The sequence below is a fragment of the Paracoccidioides lutzii genome (genome assembly GCF_000150705.2).
Source record: "Paracoccidioides lutzii Pb01 unplaced genomic scaffold supercont2.21, whole genome shotgun sequence".
Taxonomy (NCBI): Eukaryota; Fungi; Ascomycota; class Eurotiomycetes; order Onygenales; family Ajellomycetaceae; genus Paracoccidioides; species Paracoccidioides lutzii.
In genome coordinates this window covers 67241-85266 of record NW_015440967.1, presented here as the reverse complement: position 1 = coordinate 85266, position 18026 = coordinate 67241, and the positions used below count along the sequence as shown (strand labels likewise).

The window sequence follows — 18026 nt, the reverse complement described above, 5'->3', positions numbered from 1 at the left end:
GCGACTGACTAACAAGCAGCGAAAGAACCAGCAAATAGGCAAATATAGCAGTTCCCCATAAAGTACGAGGGCAGTACGGAGTACCGATTGCTGCCTCTGCCTCTGCCTCTGAAGTTACTACGACTAAAACTATTGCTTGGCCAACCACAGCCCGTGGACCGTGTATCAGCGCGCTCTGTTGTGCAGTTTTTGATTGTATCGGTGTATCGCTCGTGTACGCGTAATTCGGGACTCTTTCCAATTAACCACCCGCTGGCGACCAGGCAGGGAGAGTCCAGCAGCCAGTGGACCACTGCTGACAGGGGTGCGCAGTGGGGGGGGGAGAGCTCACTCGCTCACTCACTCGCAGGAGACGGAAGATCCTCGCTTGTAAGATTACACTAGCGAGTTGTTGTTATTTTGAGCATCATGCATCCAGATTTGATTGAACTTAGACGTAATTGAGGTATTTGTACGGAGAAACTACAACTTACAAAGTACCTTTTTCAGGAGTTGCTTCTGATTCTGAAATACACCTTCTTCAACCTCATGATACTTAATTCTATTGGTATTCTGGGTACCTTTTTGTTATGTATGTATGTACCCGTCCCCACTCCCTACGACCCTCCAGCCAATCACCGCCCTCCACCTCATCGAAAACAGGGTGCATATCACCGCATGCGGTTACAGTTTACGGTTTACAGGCTGACTCTATATTTAGCCGCCCAGCCTTGGGCCCCCACCCCAATCTGTCAGGGATGACAGAGATGGCATGAAAGCCACGAAAGCCCAAGCCCAAGCAATATGGAGTCTGGATGGTTGCATTAATTAAACCCTGCCTGGTCTGTCTGTCGCCTCTCAAGACGATGAACACAATCACTTTTTTTTTTCCATTCAGGAAAGAATAATTCATCATCGAGAAAGCGTATGGATTCAAAAAATCTTTCCTGTGGGTTCCCTTGCCTTCTTCTGCGAAGGAAGCATATTATTAAGTATCAGATGGTATTCTTCCGCAGAAAAAAAAAATGATAAGGGCAGTCGGAGTCAACATCTGAAATCTCAAACGCGCAGAGAAAAGAAAAGGAAGAAAGAGAAAAAACGATTTGAATGCAACAGCTCCCAAACGCAGATTGGCGCAAACATAAAACCTTGAATGCGGGATGAGTCGTGGAGTCGGTGGCGAATCCTGCCAGAACTACTCGTATCTATCCATGGGTTATTTAATTTGTCTTTAATTTCAGCCACAGAGGAGAAATCCATCGATGATTGATAAAACTGTTCATCATTCAGATTGTTCGCCGCCGTTTCACTACCCTTAGACACATTGGTCCAGCAGATTAATACGGTTTCATGTTTCAGAGGGAAGCGTAGACGCGCGTCTTCTTCCTTTCCCCTTTCCTTTGCAGCATCGGAGATCTGCGTTGCCAAAGGGAGCATGATTTACCACCATAGGTATTGTTTGGAACTGTCTGGAAGAGGACGTTAACTTTGGAGGGTCAATGGTCAATGCAGACTCAATAACGGTGCCGCAGTGGGGAATACCAATTCGCAACAATCTATTAATTGATTGCCTATCAACTCGACGGGTCAGCAACGTCAATGAGTTGACAAACTATTCCTCGATGTTTTTCGCTTCGAAACTGCTCCCATCACAATCTCTCAGACAAGATATACAGAAGATGAATACTAGGGGTTGAAGATATATACAATGAAGGTGTTTATACTTCCAGCATTGAAGAAAACAAAATTGCCTACTAATAATAATTATTAGCCTTGAACTTCATGTATCTTCTAAACGTTCAACACATCGAAAGCAGAGGTAGAAGACATGCTCATGATTATACCAAACGGATTTCGCCGTCTTATATTTCCATTTGATAGATGTTTATTGACATAAATAGTGTCTGAATGTTTCACACTGCTACACATCTCTTACATCGTCCGCATGGTTATGGCATGTCATACATACCATGCCATGTCATGGAAAATTTTTCCAACTTTAGAACCCTGGAAAGAAAGGAATAGTTTCAACTATGCATCTCTTCTTGATCATATATCATAGCATAATCATAAAGGAAAATTTATTTAGAACATCATAGGTGATTAGGTTCCATTATCCAGGCATCTTAACATATCAATCGAGCAGGCATTACTCCGTATGAGTTGATGAGATCTTGTTAAATCTTTTACCTAGTTTAAGTTTGTGCCCAACCAAGGAGATCTATTCCAAGGAAGAATCTTGAGAAGGAGATAGAGAGGCGAATCTCGACAACGATAACTCGACATGAAGTTTCTTCCTGTTGATTATCAATCGCTACATTTCTAGACCATGATAGAATTCCGCCTGATCCGCCGCATCATGCATGGGCTATTTGATTTGAGGTAGAAAGGTAAGGTTAAAGACTACGGGGTATGATGCAGAAGCATGAGAAGGTCTGGAAAGAAAACATGACGGTCTGAGCCCGATTCAAGGATGATACTTTTTTTTTTCTATATATATATATATATATTTATAAGAATTGTATGAGTGTGATTTTGGTACGGCTGGGAATCCAGCTGGGAACCAGGAGGAAGAGAGAAGTTGTTATTCCATGTTAAGACTTTCAATGCGTCCGGGAAGATGGAACATTTCTTCTTCTCACAAGGGGGTTCGTGAGTGTTAAACGGTCATCTAGCTTAACATTTCCCTTGGTAGAAGAAAATTTTCACTTCATCAACAAACAGCTCAACATCAACAAGCTCGAATCACCAATGTTTCTCCCACGCCATAAAGCCAATCATGAATGCTTCCTCATCGGCCAGCCGAAAACCAAAGGGGAGAAAAAAAAAGCAAAAATCCTTTCCACGAACATTAACACAACATTACAGTGGAACGGCGAAATACCAAGTCCAAGAATAGAAACGCACCTCTCGACCCATCATAGGCTGTAAGTCGTAACTAACTGTGCCATTTCCCGCATCGGGCAAAGTTGAAAATGAGAAGGCGGGGACCTGAGATAGCGGGGAGGAGCCAGATCACCTGAGTGGTAATTTTAGTCTGTTTGATATATGAAACACTCCGGTTTTTCTCTGTGGGTTGTGAGGATTAGAAAAAAAATATGGGCTAGGGCGAGAATGATGTCACTCTTCGGAGACTAAATATTTTAGGAGTAGTTGTTGATTATCTGAAATAAAAAGAAACTATTTTTGTGCATTTTTGTTTCAAGCGTTTGTTTTGAAAACTTCACTATCTTTCCTGAAGACTCTGCTACTACTTTGAGCAACAACTATACTATTATTTGGTCCTCCATTTGAAACAAAGCAATCAATCAGTATCCATCCATTTGACCGTTTTGCTTTTTGATTTTCCCATTCCTCCCACTTCTCCAACTTCCGGCCTTTCCATGTGGATATTAATTTGTCGATTTCCACTTCTTGAAAGCCAAAATAAAATCACAATCAACCAATTTTATTATTAGTGCGCGTGGTTTTCCTCCCATAGTGGGTTCGGTTTTTTAAAAATAAAATGAGCTGCTCGGAATTTCACCATGCTACGTGGTGGGGGGAGAGAAATCGGAAAGAATAACAAGGGAAGCGGGGAGAGGGGAAGGGGGGTGGACGCATCTTAGGCCTTATGTGTATCCCTACGCTCCTGGGATTATTATTATGCGATGAAATGATACCAACGGCCTGCTGAGCAGAAGAGAGGCATATATGTGAGTAAGAGGAAGGGTCTGACTTTCAAGGGAAAGAGAATAAAAGCAGGGTCTTTTCCTGCTCTAGACCTTTTTCTTTTCCTCTTTTTCTAGAATTTAATATTAGCTAACATTTTCTATAGCTAACTGGTTAACTGTTGTTAGGGTTTACTCCGAATTGTACAGAGTATGGGAGGAAGAACTGTACAGGAGCCTTGAATGAATGAAAGGACTAGTTCTCACTATCACTGACTTTTGTTAAAAGCAGTGAGCTCCCAGTTGATGGGGAAATGATGGGAAGGCCAGAGATATTGTCTATTTACATGGCTATATAAATGCCCGCTCAATTCCCATTCAAATTCTCTCCGTAGTCTGACATCATGACTTTGGAATTTGAATTTCCTGTCATGGAGCAAAGGGGAAACAGTATTGGGTAGGTAGGATACTACTCAGCGTTGCCAGGAAACCCAAAAATCAGAATGAAAATTTACTGAAAAAGCATTCTGCGGTATTGAGGAATTAACAATCATTACAATGCATGTGATGTCTTGCTGATTAAATCTCTGTTGGTTGATGGACGCAGGCCTGCAAGAGCCTTTTGAGTATTTCCTACCGTTCATGAGACTGCACTTTATTAGTTAGTTACTCCACATCCCTGGGGTTAGACAATGCGCTTCAGTTAGATTACCACTATGTACCAATTTTCACCTAGCCATAGGGTGATGCCTAAATACTTATTCAATAACATGGCTCCAGCAGAGTTTTAAGGGTGCAAGGACTCCGTCCTAGGAAAATTGCCTCCTGCCTGAGGAGATATGGCTTATTGCAGCATCACCCCTGAAAAAAAAAAAAAAAAAAAAAAAAAAAAAAAAAAAAAAACCCAAAAATCGGTGAGCAAACCCCGCCGCCGTCTGCGGAGCTCGGACTTTTGGTAATAAATAGTACCGAGCTCTAACGGGATTCCACCAATATGTCTCCGCGGAAAGGTGGATGGGGAATTATAACTCAATTGTATCTAGGGTTGCGAGAATGCGACCTCGCCCCTGTTCGCCATCTTCGGTTTCTTTTACAGTTGCAATAATCATCACTGGTTGTTGGAATAGGTATCATTTCCTTAAACTCTAGTTTTGATAGACGGCCTCGACTTTTTATCACCAATATTCTGGAAAGAGAGGAGTCTTTAAAGAGATGATCACGATATGATATCGAGTAATATCCATAGGAGATGGTTTCTCTCACTTGTCGAGGAATAATGATGTCATTAATTGTATATGAGTTAGTCGCAGTTTGCGCCGATAAGATGCTCCTAAACCATGATTGGTCAAAAATCAAACGCGCGATTAATATTAGACAAAGGGAAATTACTGTAAATAGCCGCAGATCAGTGCAGAAATTTATTGATTTGACCACCATTTATAGAAATATGCCCTCCCAGGTTAAATGCAAAACATTGGGTGAATGTGCATTACGATCTGTTATTTTCTCTTTTGGCAGTCCTTGTGGTTTCTGCTGAGAGATGGTGTGTATTCCTTTCCATCTTGATTGCTCTTTACACATAGTTACTTGTTGACCTTGATAAAGCTGAATGCAGAGAGCAGCGGCTCTTCAAATCAATGAAAATTTTCACCGATGCACAATGGAAGCTCTTGAACTTTCTTCAAACAGAAATAAAAGTTTTTAAATCCAACAGAGTACATGAAAGAGCCGCTGGAGACCCACTGATTACAGCACTAATTAATGGCAACTAGTGTGACGAACGAATGGTTTTAGAAAGCTGTCTGGGGTAAATCTTGCAGAGTGGTGGTGATAATGCTCCACCAGTCAACCTTTTGCATGCAGTTGCGTTATTCCACGCATATCATTTGACATTGTAGCAGACAGCTGATAAGTGAAAGTGGGTATACTACGCACCATGAGGCTACGGTTTTGAGGAACGTACCCGTGGCTATATTCTGCTCCTGGCCCTGAGATGAGAACTACTTTTGAGCTTGCAGTTGTCTTTGAATACCAGCTGAGAAATAGGGCAAGCTGATTTTTAGTGCCTGGTATTCCAGTGCCAGCCAATTTCCCAGGAGAGAGCAAGGACCTCGACAAAGTGAAAAAGAGGTGATTATCTCCTGCAGGGCCTCGACGAGACGAGACTTGTCAACGGTGAAACATACCCGTTGCTCTGTTGGGTCCACTGCCGAAAGATTCAGCAACATAGTATGCTAGATCAGGTTTGAACCCACCTGGAGTCAAAGTTGCTCCACTGCCATCAAATGAAAGGGGAATAAATCCATTTGGCTGGTTGGCCGCTTGCAGTTGGTTGAAATCTGCCCGAAGAGCACGGCGAATTCATGTTGCTAACATAGTTGAGATGCTTTTGGTGAAGTGTTCAAGGTGTTAAGTCCAGGGTTTGAGGAGGGATAGTCGGTATGGCAGCCCGCCCCAACATAACTACTATTTGATGTTCCGCAAGCCCTAATCCCTAAATAGCCGTACTTCTAGGACTTTAATTCTAATCTTAAGTCCTGAGCCTTCTCTAACCCAATAATACCGTGAAAGAGAATGAGGAAGATATTTTGGCAGGAAATGAAGGTAGTGTTTGATTTTTGGGTGGAGTTATTTTGATTTATCATTCTCTGCCCACGACAAGAAACCCACTTCTAGCTGCGGCTCCGTTTTCTGATTTTCTTATATACCTTGCTTGACCTGCGGTGCGTTACTCACTTCAAGCCTCTTGTGATCTCAGCGAGCCAGATCTGTTCGCGTTGGCCCATTGTGGAGATGTCACTCTTCGTAACTTCCCAAGTACACAGGTGCTGGTCTTGTCAAAAAACCTATAGACACAGACATTGTCGTCATGGTAGGTCACATAGACCGCCCATACCTCGACTGAAATCAGGACCGAAAGCTGAAGGTTCGTTAGGCAATCGAGGTCATGTCCTCGTCCATATTCAAGCATATACTGATAGGGTTTCAAGGGCCAGAGGGCGAAACCGGGTCCCTCGTTGCAGTTTGCCCGAGGACACATCCCCCGGCAATGAGGTTCATCGGGACAGCACCTACTGGCAGAGCAAAGAACAATGGTTTTCCCTGAACAATATTGGCGGCAACCTAGTCGGAAGTTTCTCCAGTCCCATTTCGAATATTGTTAGAGAAATTCCCACAGATCCAAGGATATTGCTACAGAGTAATGGCAACCTATTTCACACAACACAACGTCTCAACTGCCAACCGAGTCAGCTTTGTCAATCTCTGCTAGCGGCATCCGGCACTACATTCTGTGATCTGATCTGCCGAGAATAAATTCTTGATTTTTGCCCATCAGTTTTTGCAGCTATGCGCGAGGATTATTTATCGACAGAGCAGTTTGATGTGGCTGAAGGGTGACGTTGATGACTCCAAGCATATCATTAAACTGTTTTTGTCAAAGTTGAATCAGGGGTCTATTAACTTGGGGCGGTGTGAGGACCTTCCGGCGCTGTATCTATCTCAGGCGATGAACCATATATACAACTTCAGTTTTAGAGAGCCGCGTTTTGGGGGGGGGGGGTTAGAAAATGGATGCCTATTACGGATGTTCTTGGGAGCCAAGAACATCTGCTTTGAGATTAGATGCTTTGGTTAGTTGTATCATGCACGGGAGAGGGGCAATTTGAAGGTGCAATATACTTTGAGACTTGTCTTGTGACTCCAGGACTGTCTCAATCTAAGTGTTTTCTTGTCCAGTCAACTTTGGCTGGACCTCTACTGTGAGCTGGACCATGTACAAATGGAGAACCGAACTTATCTCTCCCAGGCGAGGGAAATGATGGAACAAGAAATTGAGCGGCTGAGAATGTTGTCGCATGAGCAACTCAAAGGGTTTCGGCGCTTACTTCTTTCCCTCACCGAAGTCCAATTCAGACAGGGATATTATCTTGACGCTGAAATCTTGGTCAGAGAGCTGGTAGTGATATATATAGCGACTGACCTGCAAGAACTGGACATAGTGGATTGGCTTGAGCATGTGAGGACTCTCATTGTATTTGCACGCCTCTCCTCACCACCCCAGGACTAGCTGGAGAGGTGGAAAGATGGAAAGATGTTCTGACCTGGAATAAATTCTATAATCCCTCAGAAAGATGAAGTTTTCACCTGTGGTGTAATCCATCCTTTTCTTTGCGTCACATGGACAAACTTGGAGATATTGACAGGAGTATGGAAGCTTTCAAAGTGCGATGAAAGTGATTGAGAAGAAACGTCCCCAGTTTCTAATCCCGGGAACTCGCACCTATCTCTTTCATGATGTGTGCTACAACATGGTGGTCGGGGCGTCTACCAGCGTTTTACAATGATGATTTTCTACTAGTGGTAGACGTTCCTGGAAACCTGAAGGGCGAATTTATCAATACTTGAGTAAGTTCTATCATCCGATCCCATCGATATTCTCCATGTTTCAAAGCATGTCCTGGGCACAAATATCCTTCATCTCAAGTAACTTCGGGTAACCACTGATTGAAGAGGGGACAGCCGTCTGTGGATCGTATGTCTTCGTCTCGTACGTTAAATCCCCCCCCCCCCCTCTGAGTACTTTATCCGAGCACCACCACCTAACGGTATGCAAAGAGTATGCGCATCAATGGGGACTTCCAATTCGATTTCATCAGCCGCCACTTCGCTTTGACCGGCACGCCTCTGCTGATCCTCGGACACCTGGGTGTGCAGGAGAAATACTATGAAAATAATATAGACCTAGTTGCAAAACCCTTGACCAAACAGCCATAGACTATCCCCATGTATTGCCTTCCCCAGCCCAAGACCAACATTACATAGGCCCTAGTTCCAACCCAGCAAACCAGGCCACGATCTCTTATTCCCCATGGTCATCCGCACCATTCCAACCACCCATCTCTAAACCCGTCAAGTCGGGTGGTGGACCCATTATAGTTCCTTAGCACGTATATCACTCCATGCAAATTATGGCCGCTTCTCCGTCACAAGCATCATTTCTTGCTGATGTCCATGCGTCCCGCAACCACACACACCGGCAAATGCGAGGTGTATCTGTTGTCAATCAGTCGGTGCCGTTTCGAAAGTGGTCACTGAGACATCCTCATATTCATATGATAATTGCGCAACAGCATCCCGGGGATGAAATTGGGCAACAGTATAGGTGAATCCTTTCCCCTCCCCACTGGAAAAAAAAAAAAAAAAAAAAAAAAAAAAAAAAAAAAAGACATAAGATATGAAAAGGAAAAGCGACTGACATAGGGCGAATAGTACCATACAAGATACCCCAGCGCCGCTATGTTAGACTGTTCGCCCAGCCGAACGAGACCTCTGGGGAACCTTGCACGAACTTCCTACGTTGTGGATCTTGCAGTGGGAATTTACCAAAGCCGTTGAAAAGGACCCACATCTTTCCCCACAAACCTTGTTTTTATCACCATTTTAGCGTCAAGATGAGCAGCGCTTAGGTTTTTTTTTTTTTCTTTTTCTATCTATATAAACTGGTCAAAACCTGAAGGGTCTTAAATTGACCTTGTCTTTGTCAATACTGTTAAATATTTTATATCTCTATGTTTGATTACACTGATTTAAGATGATATCTTATGGTCAAGTAAAGATAATATATATATATTGTTTAAGCTTTTAACGGATTTATTCACTCTGTATTATACTTACATTTCATATTATTTTTATTCTTCTAACAAGGTCACTTGTGATGAATTAATATTAATCCTCAATTATTAAATTACTCAAGTTCTTTAATGATGTTTGATTACAATAATTATAGTAACATAAATACAGTGTTAATAGTCTACAGTAATAATAATTGCAATAAGTATATGATATGAATGATTGTGAGAGCACTACTCTACTATCAATGAAATTTATAAAAATATCTGAAGAATATTTAATTTCAGTATAATCAGGAAAAACTTAAATAAAAAATTATTTAAAAGCAATGTATAGAGTTTTAATTGTCATTTAACAACTCAGAATATCAGTATAAAATTTAGAGTTAATTTTTAATAAAGCAAAAAATTATTAATTTGAAATAAACAAAAAATTATCATAATAAAAATAAATATATTATAATAGTTAAAGTATTCAACTTTGCTTTTGAAGAATTGAATACTATAATAGCTTCTAGAAAATATTAAACTTATTTTAATAGAGTGAAACTCGCTTCTACCATATAACTACGGATTAGTCATCCGAAGCGTATCTTGGTGTTAGGTTTTGGAAACAGTTTTGGAATCTTTGGAATGGAAGGCAATTTTGAGAGCCGCAGTCATGCAAGTAACGTTTATTCGCCAGCAAGATCGCCTTGACCAAGCATTTAGAAGACAGCCAATGTTTTTAACCAACCACTCAATCGTAGGCTCATTAGACGACCTAAATTTGTCGACCCATCTTCTTTCACCTCGACTTCTTCCATATCTCGAAGGATATTCTCAATGTACTCGCCTGCACCGCTGAGTTTGAGAATAAGAGCAATTGCACGGTGAACTTTAAGTAGTCGAGAGGAAGGTGGGTCAATAGAACAACTGGGGCTAAGGCTAAGCGTACGACTAAATGGGAAGTAATCGATCACAAAGAATAGGATTCCTTTCTGTCGATCTGATCGTGTACCGGTTGTATGCCCCTTCTATAGGCTCGAAATATATTTCAAATTCACCGAGCAGTCGATGATAGTGATGGGTTAATGTAAGGGCATTTTTAGGACTGTCAATATCTTGTCCATCAACAAGGAGGGCGATTCCAGGTTCAAACATAGCCAGGATTTGGAGCACATTTTTTTCGAGTCACTCTAAGGATCTATGTCAACAGGGGCCGAGTGTGCTCATAATAGGATGTCCATACCAATTCCGTATTTCCTGAGGCTATTGAGGTCAATGAATGAGGAAGTATGTGAGCAACTTCTAGATACTCGAATTCACCAGGTTCGTTTCGGAGGAGAGCCCCATCGTCGTCTTCACTTTCAATCCCATCTTGCTTTATTCGCCGCTGGGCTTCTTTTCTATCAAACCGATGGGACACGACACAACGATGATTGATCACGGATAAGACAACTCTGTCGGAGGATGGACACGCGATGCGTTATACACGTTGGCGTGGACGCCCGCAGCGAGGAGAGTGAAAGGGGTGTTGGTTGGGGTGTCTTCACCAACGAAACCCTGACTGAGTAATTTGAGTTAACCAGATCTACCGGCCATGGATGATATGCCCTATAACCAACTTACGTGGAGAAAAGAAATTGTCAACCATGTAGTCAGCGAAAAGCTCGACAGCGCTCCGGATTTTGCTTTTCTTGTCTGCGTCAAAAGAGGAGAACCCATCGAGATAGGCTAGCACAAGAGAAATATCAGGCTCAACAGTATTTCCATCTACCAAATCCAGATGCTCATGGAGATGCACAAGGAAGAAGTTCAGGAAGGCATCTTTTGATTGCGTATGCACATGCTCGAATGTTGCGTTGACTAGCATCGCGGGCATGTAACCCCTCCGCCCAATTTGTTCTGGGCCATAATCCTCAATCAGCGTCATGAGAATGTTGCTTGCTGCCTTATTTTGTTGTAATGTTAAGGAGAATGGCTCTGAAAAATCCAGGAACCCTTCTAACGATGACTTGTGTCGATGTAAAACCATTGTCGATGGTTTGCGCGTCTGAATGAAATATTGCCTTTTTGCACTGGGGAAATGTAACTAATTTAAAGATTAGGCACCTTACAACATCAACTCCTTTATGCCTGTCGACATGGCCTCCAGTCTTTATGCCAACTGTGGAACGTTCGAATGCAAAGGCGTGAATATCAAGCGAGGTGAAAAATGCTCTATCCGTGGTTGGGGTTGTCCCGACGATGACTTCAAAGTAACACTTGATCTTTTGCAGAATATGAAATACAAGTCACCAAGCATCGGGACAGGTCCCTGATATGAATACGCGCAGATGTCAAGAATCTCACATTAGATATGTTGAATGTAGGAGGACTAGGCATGTGGATTTCGCCCCAGAGCTTCACACTAAATGGTAACTAGCAGTCAGTTAACGAACCTTATCCAAGCAGGGCACATGGCTCCGGGAGGTGTGGAAGTCACGTGTTTGGAGTTTATTTGTACGTAGTTCATTTGTGCATAACCTGTTGACGGTCCTGATTCAGCTTCCTTACATGATCATCCTGTGGGATACATTCTACCTAGATTAAACTCTTGTGAAGAAATTCTGATGGGCTGTACTGCACGACTACCCAGCCATCGCGCTTTTGTCTTGAATTGGAAGACCGGCATCGCCAAAGAACCCAGCCTTCCTCCAGTAAAGTGGGATGCTCTCAAACGGTATGCTGTTAAGCTAAAGCGCATGCAAAGCGAGGATCCAACATGTTCTATTACCTGCAACCTCCTATCTGAATATAACATGGATGGCCTCCACCTAGTTCGGCTTCTTGAATTTAATGGCAACACGAGGTGGATTGCACGCATACAGTTGCATGAATGCAATTCCGAATCAATCAAACGTCTACTTCATGAGGTGCACACTCTTGCATTAATTCGCGAACGAACTTGTATCCCTTGTGCCTCAAGTGTTTGGATATGAGCCGAGCCATGCGAATATTGTTTGGTGCTGCCTTCATGATTATGGGATTTTTTCCAGGAAACACAGCAATGGATGCATTTGGTGGCTGGCACGTTCACAAGGAGGAGGGGGGGGGGGGGGGGGGGGGGGGGTTCCTCCTAACCAAAACGCGAAGTTTTTTCGTGCCATTGCGGGCATCCAGATAGCTTTGACTGCTCCTTGCTAAAAGTCCGGGAGCTAACAGATAGAGAGGTGGAAATGGCTTCTATAAGATTTCCCAAAATTGGGATGATTGTAAAGCATGAAGACGGCACCTATGACATCGATCCAATTCCAGGTTTGGGGGGTCCATTTGAAACAGCATCAGATCACTTTGAGGCTTGGGCAAATCATGCCCAATTTCCTAGAAAAGAGAGTGATATCCGGAATCAGTCACCTTCTCTTTCAGACGACATAATTATATCAATCCAGCAATTTCCCTACCAGCTCAAAGAAGTGGCGCACCAAAATTGTCCGCTCAAATACAGGACCTTTTCCACTCTGCCATAAGGGTTATCGCCACAACAATGTTATTGTAGATAGGGGCTATAACATTCTTTCAGTTATTGACTGGGAAAAAGCTTGCACTGTCCAGGAAATGCCGGGTAGGTGAACCGGATTTTGTACTGGGCAACCCGGTCTTTCAGTGAGCAATTGGAATTCCCGACGCAGAGAAAGTAGACCTGGGGTCATTCGTCAGGAGACTTAACCCGCACAGACTCTGTTGCTTGACGCAAAAGGATCTCGGTGTCGTCCTCTGCCGAGCGCCGCTCCTGCTTGGCTGGGGGGAGGAATAGTCACCGTCGTCAGACACTGGCCGGCTGCGGGACTGGATGGGCCGGGCCGGGATTGGATGACGAGGGTCGCCTTTCTCCACCACAGAATGCAACTCCCGCGTTGATTGTGTTGATACGCCGCTGGTATTCTGCTTCAAAGTTGACTCCTGGCATTGGTCAGCATGCTGTCCACAAACTGACAGAATGGCAAGCTTGATCGATTGCAAAGGTTGCTAACTGCGAGAACGACTATACGGTGGAATATTAGTCTCGTGATACAAGGGTCCGACACAGACATCAGGTGTCAAGCTCAAAAGTGTTCATGACTTTGGTATCCACCAGCTTCCCTGCCAGCTGTTATTCTAGGACAATCACAGGCTGCTCGTTCTTGTAACGCTCAAAATTCTCATTGATCCGTCGGTTCCGCTGCCGTTGTTTCTCGTTACACAGCTCACGGATAGCCCTGTTGTACTCTGCCTTTGTTTCTGCTGTCCGATGGCGAAAAAGTTCCAGGTTTCTCCAGCACCTTAGGGTTGGGCTCGGTAAGTGTTTCGTGATCAAGCTACCCAAACGAGGTCTTGCATACCTTGTTAACACGTTCTAACTCAGCTTCACGATATTCTAACTCTCACTTGCGCTTCTTGACTGTATCCTGCCCGTCAAAGACAACTGGGCGATATTTGAGGGACCGTGATTCTTCTGGAGAGAGTTTATAAGTCGTTTGGGGTCAATTGATGCACTTATTGAGCAGGCAAATAGCACTAACTGTGTTTATAAGCCTGTTTTCTGGACAATGCCATGCGCATCAACGTTAACATCTACCTAATAATTTTTAACAAAGGAGCGAATATCTAAGTGCTGGAGCTGACGTTCTGGAGATCGTCCGTAACCTCTTCTGTTCATGGGTTAGCCTGGCGCAACAGGGATGCAAAGGGATTGAGAATACTCACTACTGTTGTTGAAAGCCTTAGGTCCAGCATATCGAAGATTGTTTGGGGGAGTGGGGGGGGGCCGACCTGCTCAAAGCCTGTGATCTCGCCGGCTCGCATCCGGGACCTTACCATGGATGCGGTCATCCTCTGCTCCAAGCAAAATTTAAATCTGGTGGGTGTTTGGTTCCGTCTGGCAAAACACAAACTTATCCAGTAATTCATCCTTTAGTAGCAACTGCTGCTGTCCCTTGCCATCCAGCACTTTGGCGCTGTAGAGATTTTCTGCGGAATCCAACACCTGTCCAGTTGTCCAAATCAACTTGAAACCTCCAATACGAAAGAGCATAGACAGCAGGCAGATATGCGGGCTGAGCACCAGGGTTGGATCAAAGATGATTTCCGGCATTTTAAACACGTTCCCATCAATTCTGTTAGTCAAGCAGGCCGCGCCGCGATGATCAAGAACATATACAGTGCCTTGTCTCCGAGGAATGTCTTCGTAAAACTTTGGTGTTAAGAAGATGAACATCGGGGGCGTCCACCGTCCGGATCTCGGATCAGGGTTAAGACAATGTCTCGATACCGAAGGTGGAGGAGTGTCAAGGGGTGGTTGGCGGTGATGGCTGCAAGCTGTAAGAAAAGAAATTGAATGCGCTGCCAGTCATAAACAAATGTCATCTCAGTGGTGGTGAGAACGACACAAGGCAACTCAGCAAGATCTTCGATGTAAATGATCTTCTTTGGCCATCCAATGAGCGCCAGCTCTTTTTCTTAACCACCTGTGCAACAACCTACAAGGGATTAGTGGTGGTTCTTGTTTAGCTATCTGAAAAGAGTAATATAAACATTCACATCTTCCACCTTGACAATAGTATCTTTGCTGAGTCCAGAAGCTGTTTCTTGTTTGAGGACAAGATGCCAACACTTCCAAAATGTCTCAAGTGAACTTTTGCATTGGATGCCTGGACAGTATCGCCTGGGTTCCCGTCCGGACCAGAGAGCAGAGGAGTTCCCATAGGAGCGGAAGGTCTTAACATAGACGAACGCTGCATAGCTGCCAGTCAGTTTGAATTCCTGGGACAGTCTTTGAATAAGTCAATCGATCATAATGATTTTGCACAGAAATTTAGATGATGATACTATTAGTTTTACTAGAAGTGTAAAACGTTCGCTCAAATCGGGCTTCAATTAACTACAAGAGAAGAGAAGAGAAGAGAAAGAGAAAGAGAAATAATAATAATAACTTCTTACCACTGTTAGAAGTGATGATAACATTTTCGATTCCTTTTTCAATGTTATCATCCTTTTGTGACATCATAATTGTTAATAATTAATTAATGAAAAAGGTGGCTTGGGATTCTACATTGTATTTATCATTCCGTTGTGGCGCACCAACTAGAAGGGAGTGAGTAAGCGGCGGCATGAATATTCGATTCCTATCAAGAATTCGCTGGTTAAATTTTTTACCGAGTAGTTTATTAACTACATGGTTTGGATATTTATTCAACTGGAAGAATTGTTCATTGCATATCAAATTAATCGATCAACTGTCATAGAGGAAAGTTCGATATGCGTATGTCGACTGGCCCTGCTCATAGCACTTTAAATTCTATCTCTTCTGGGAGAGATAGACGGAATTAATATACACATATATATCATAAATCCATCAAGTGGGACATCTGTTAGCGTGATAGTTGCGGGAAATAGCTGGACACCATTCTCATTACTCTTCGGTTGAACATGGGGATGGGGATAAAGCTCTCTATGGACGTTCGAACCCCGTGCGCCGTTTCATTAAGATTAGAACTGGAAGGGAAAACCAAGCCCCAAGTTTGCGAAGAATATTCCCCAGTCTTGGTAAGTATCCCAAATTCCAAGGTCTGTCATGAGAGGGAGAAGATAGACCCAGCAGATCAGAGATGGTGGGTCTCGGAGCTGATGATGATATGCATTTCTCTTAATTCTAGCGCATGATATCTTGCGGGAGATTCAATTCGTCAACGCTTTTCTGCAAAGACACGTGGGTTCTATCAATTGACAGAGCTCTATTCAGAATGATTGACAATGGCTTAAAAGTCATGACGTGACGGTTCGCGGTTCGTCATTCTTATGATGCTTTGCTAGCTGTTTGCTTGCTTACTGAGGGACAAACTCCACTCGGGCCACATTTTGGTTAGACTGAAACGTTTGTTGTGATGGATGTTGCCAACTTGACAACTGAGGAGGCGATAGAGGTGGGCAGGAGTTCAAAGAATTGACATGAAGTCGTGATGAATGGAAATATGGGATAATTGGTTCATTTTCCTATGTGCGGATTTGGTTGGATGATGCGATGATTTTTCAAGCATGTTGACTCTCGTTGAGTACTCTCCAACATGTATCCACTCTGTAGCACTGCATTTTCAACCGGCCTGTAGAAAGCCGTCTGACATCAATTGAACTCTCACAACCTTACCCCTCCACACTCTCTCTAAAATATCAGACCAAAACAAGTGTCAATTAATTCATGGCAGCCAACAAGATAACCTTGTCGTCCACATCTCTTTAGAGAGATCGAAAATGTATTAGGAATTAAAAAAAGGGGACGAACAAGATGAAGCCACTGTTTCTAGAGCCGCTTAGAGGGTTTGCCGAAATACTCCTGTAGCTTGAGCCAAAGCAGCACTTCCGACAAGACAAGAGATCAGCACAAAAAAAAAAAAAAAAAAAAAAAAGGCTTTGCTACAGAGCGACTGTCGCACGGAAAAGTCCTACACACTCACTTTCGGCTTATCTCAGAAGAAACCTCTCGACAAGAGAGGGGAAGCCAATCTTACTTTTCCTGAAACCAGTCACGGAACCGAAAACCAAGGAATCTCTTTCAATGCATGCTCCTTGCACAGAACCAGTTTGCAATTCACTCCGTATAATCGAACTATAAGAAAAAAAAAAAAAAAAAAGGTTTACCTCCATCTCAAGTTAGCACATTATACTTCCCTGGCGTTGCAAAGAAGCAAGCAGGAAAAAAGCAAGCAAGAAAGAAAAAGCAAAAGTGGCGTGCTGTTCATGCGGATGAGATAATGGGATTGCTGTCCCAGCCACCAATGGGCCATTGCCAAATCGATGAGGGAGGTGGTTGCATCGAATCGTCGAAAATCGTCGAACACCTTGGTTTGAACCCAACCGAAATTATTGCCCTAAGAAGAATGCTTCTGCTATTTTCTTCGGAGTTTGTTTATGGGAACGAACAGTTGATGGTTGGGATCCTGTACCGACGTTTCAGCTAAAAACAACGAACAAGCCGGGAACTAGAAGAAAGGTAGAATGGAGGGGCTGGGATTTCATGTTCTGCTATTGTTGCAAATCGTTCCAGATCAGCTAGCGCTTAGGTGGTTATTTAGGGTATTTTTAGCCTTTGGGGTCTGAGGATAGGAAACCGGGGTTTCTCAGGGGGCCAGAGTCGAGGGAGAGTTATCTATACGCAGTATTCGGAGGAGGAATTGGGATATGGGGATAGGTAGCTAGGCCGTTGCACGATACTGTGCAGCTCTCAACGATTTGCAGGAGAATTTTACGTCTTAAGAGGCCCCCTGAAACCCCATCCTTAACATCAGAGAAACATCAACGATGTTGAGAATGAGACCAACCGGGCGCCACAAACATGGTGTTAGATAACCGCCCGTGGGCAAATGGCCCCGTCGTTGAGAGTAGTGCAGAAGAGACTTCAGCAGGTTATTTCTGGAGTGGGACTAGGTCATAACTGTTCTACATCCCTTGTTTCTGACCCCAAATTTTCCGAGATAAACAGTTTCATCGCGGCATTTTCCATTTTCATGCTGGTTGTTGGCAGAAGAGTAGATAGATCTCTTGCGAGTTTTCCTTACAATTCCTCCCCCCCCCTTGTATACGGAGTAAATAGTATTCTCTAATATCTACTATTTACTTATTTACTAACGTATTTTTTACTCTGTTTGCCTATACCGTCTTTTGCTTACTATTTACGATCGTCTGGTCTTCTCTTGTTGTGGATGTTCGTTCTCTTCACAACATGCTCTGACGTCCTCTTAACCCAGCCAAGTTCTTCCGTCAGACCCACGCA

General features: G+C 43.4%; 6 protein-coding genes across 6 annotated transcripts; 4 read left to right on the top strand and 2 right to left on the bottom strand.

Moving 5' to 3' along the window:
* Nucleotides 1–6977: 6977 nt before the first annotated feature.
* PAAG_12303 (hypothetical protein) lies at nt 6978–7698 on the top strand (the record flags this gene model as incomplete). The annotated part of the gene is made up of 2 exons (XM_015847813.1): nt 6978–7024; nt 7368–7698. The coding sequence occupies 2 exons, from the start codon at nt 6978–6980 to the stop codon at nt 7696–7698; spliced, it is 378 nt and encodes a 125-aa protein (XP_015702557.1).
* A 551-nt stretch (nt 7699–8249) lies between these two features.
* PAAG_06930 (hypothetical protein) lies at nt 8250–8575 on the top strand (the record flags this gene model as incomplete). Its single annotated transcript, XM_015846064.1, has 2 exons — nt 8250–8337; nt 8400–8575. The coding sequence occupies 2 exons, from the start codon at nt 8250–8252 to the stop codon at nt 8573–8575; spliced, it is 264 nt and encodes an 87-aa protein (XP_015700499.1).
* A 24-nt stretch (nt 8576–8599) lies between these two features.
* PAAG_06929 (hypothetical protein) lies at nt 8600–8891 on the top strand (the record flags this gene model as incomplete). The annotated part of the gene is made up of 2 exons (XM_015846063.1): nt 8600–8793; nt 8864–8891. 2 exons carry the CDS (start codon nt 8600–8602, stop codon nt 8889–8891), a joined length of 222 nt encoding a protein of 73 aa, XP_015700498.1.
* A 1075-nt stretch (nt 8892–9966) lies between these two features.
* Nucleotides 9967–11276, bottom strand: PAAG_06928 (hypothetical protein; the record flags this gene model as incomplete). Its single annotated transcript, XM_015846062.1, has 4 exons — nt 9967–10275; nt 10491–10634; nt 10657–10808; nt 10871–11276. 4 exons carry the CDS (start codon nt 11274–11276, stop codon nt 9967–9969), a joined length of 1011 nt encoding a protein of 336 aa, XP_015700497.1.
* Nucleotides 11277–11853: 577 nt separating this feature from the next.
* On the top strand, nt 11854–12222 carry PAAG_12302 (hypothetical protein; the record flags this gene model as incomplete). Its single annotated transcript, XM_015847812.1, has 1 exon — nt 11854–12222. The coding sequence occupies one exon, from the start codon at nt 11854–11856 to the stop codon at nt 12220–12222; it is 369 nt and encodes a 122-aa protein (XP_015702556.1).
* A 661-nt stretch (nt 12223–12883) lies between these two features.
* Nucleotides 12884–15000, bottom strand: PAAG_06927 (hypothetical protein; the record flags this gene model as incomplete). The annotated part of the gene is made up of 8 exons (XM_015846061.1): nt 12884–13183; nt 13392–13593; nt 13649–13715; nt 13783–13834; nt 13886–13911; nt 13963–14072; nt 14155–14571; nt 14801–15000. 8 exons carry the CDS (start codon nt 14998–15000, stop codon nt 12884–12886), a joined length of 1374 nt encoding a protein of 457 aa, XP_015700496.1.
* Nucleotides 15001–18026: the final 3026 nt, after the last annotated feature.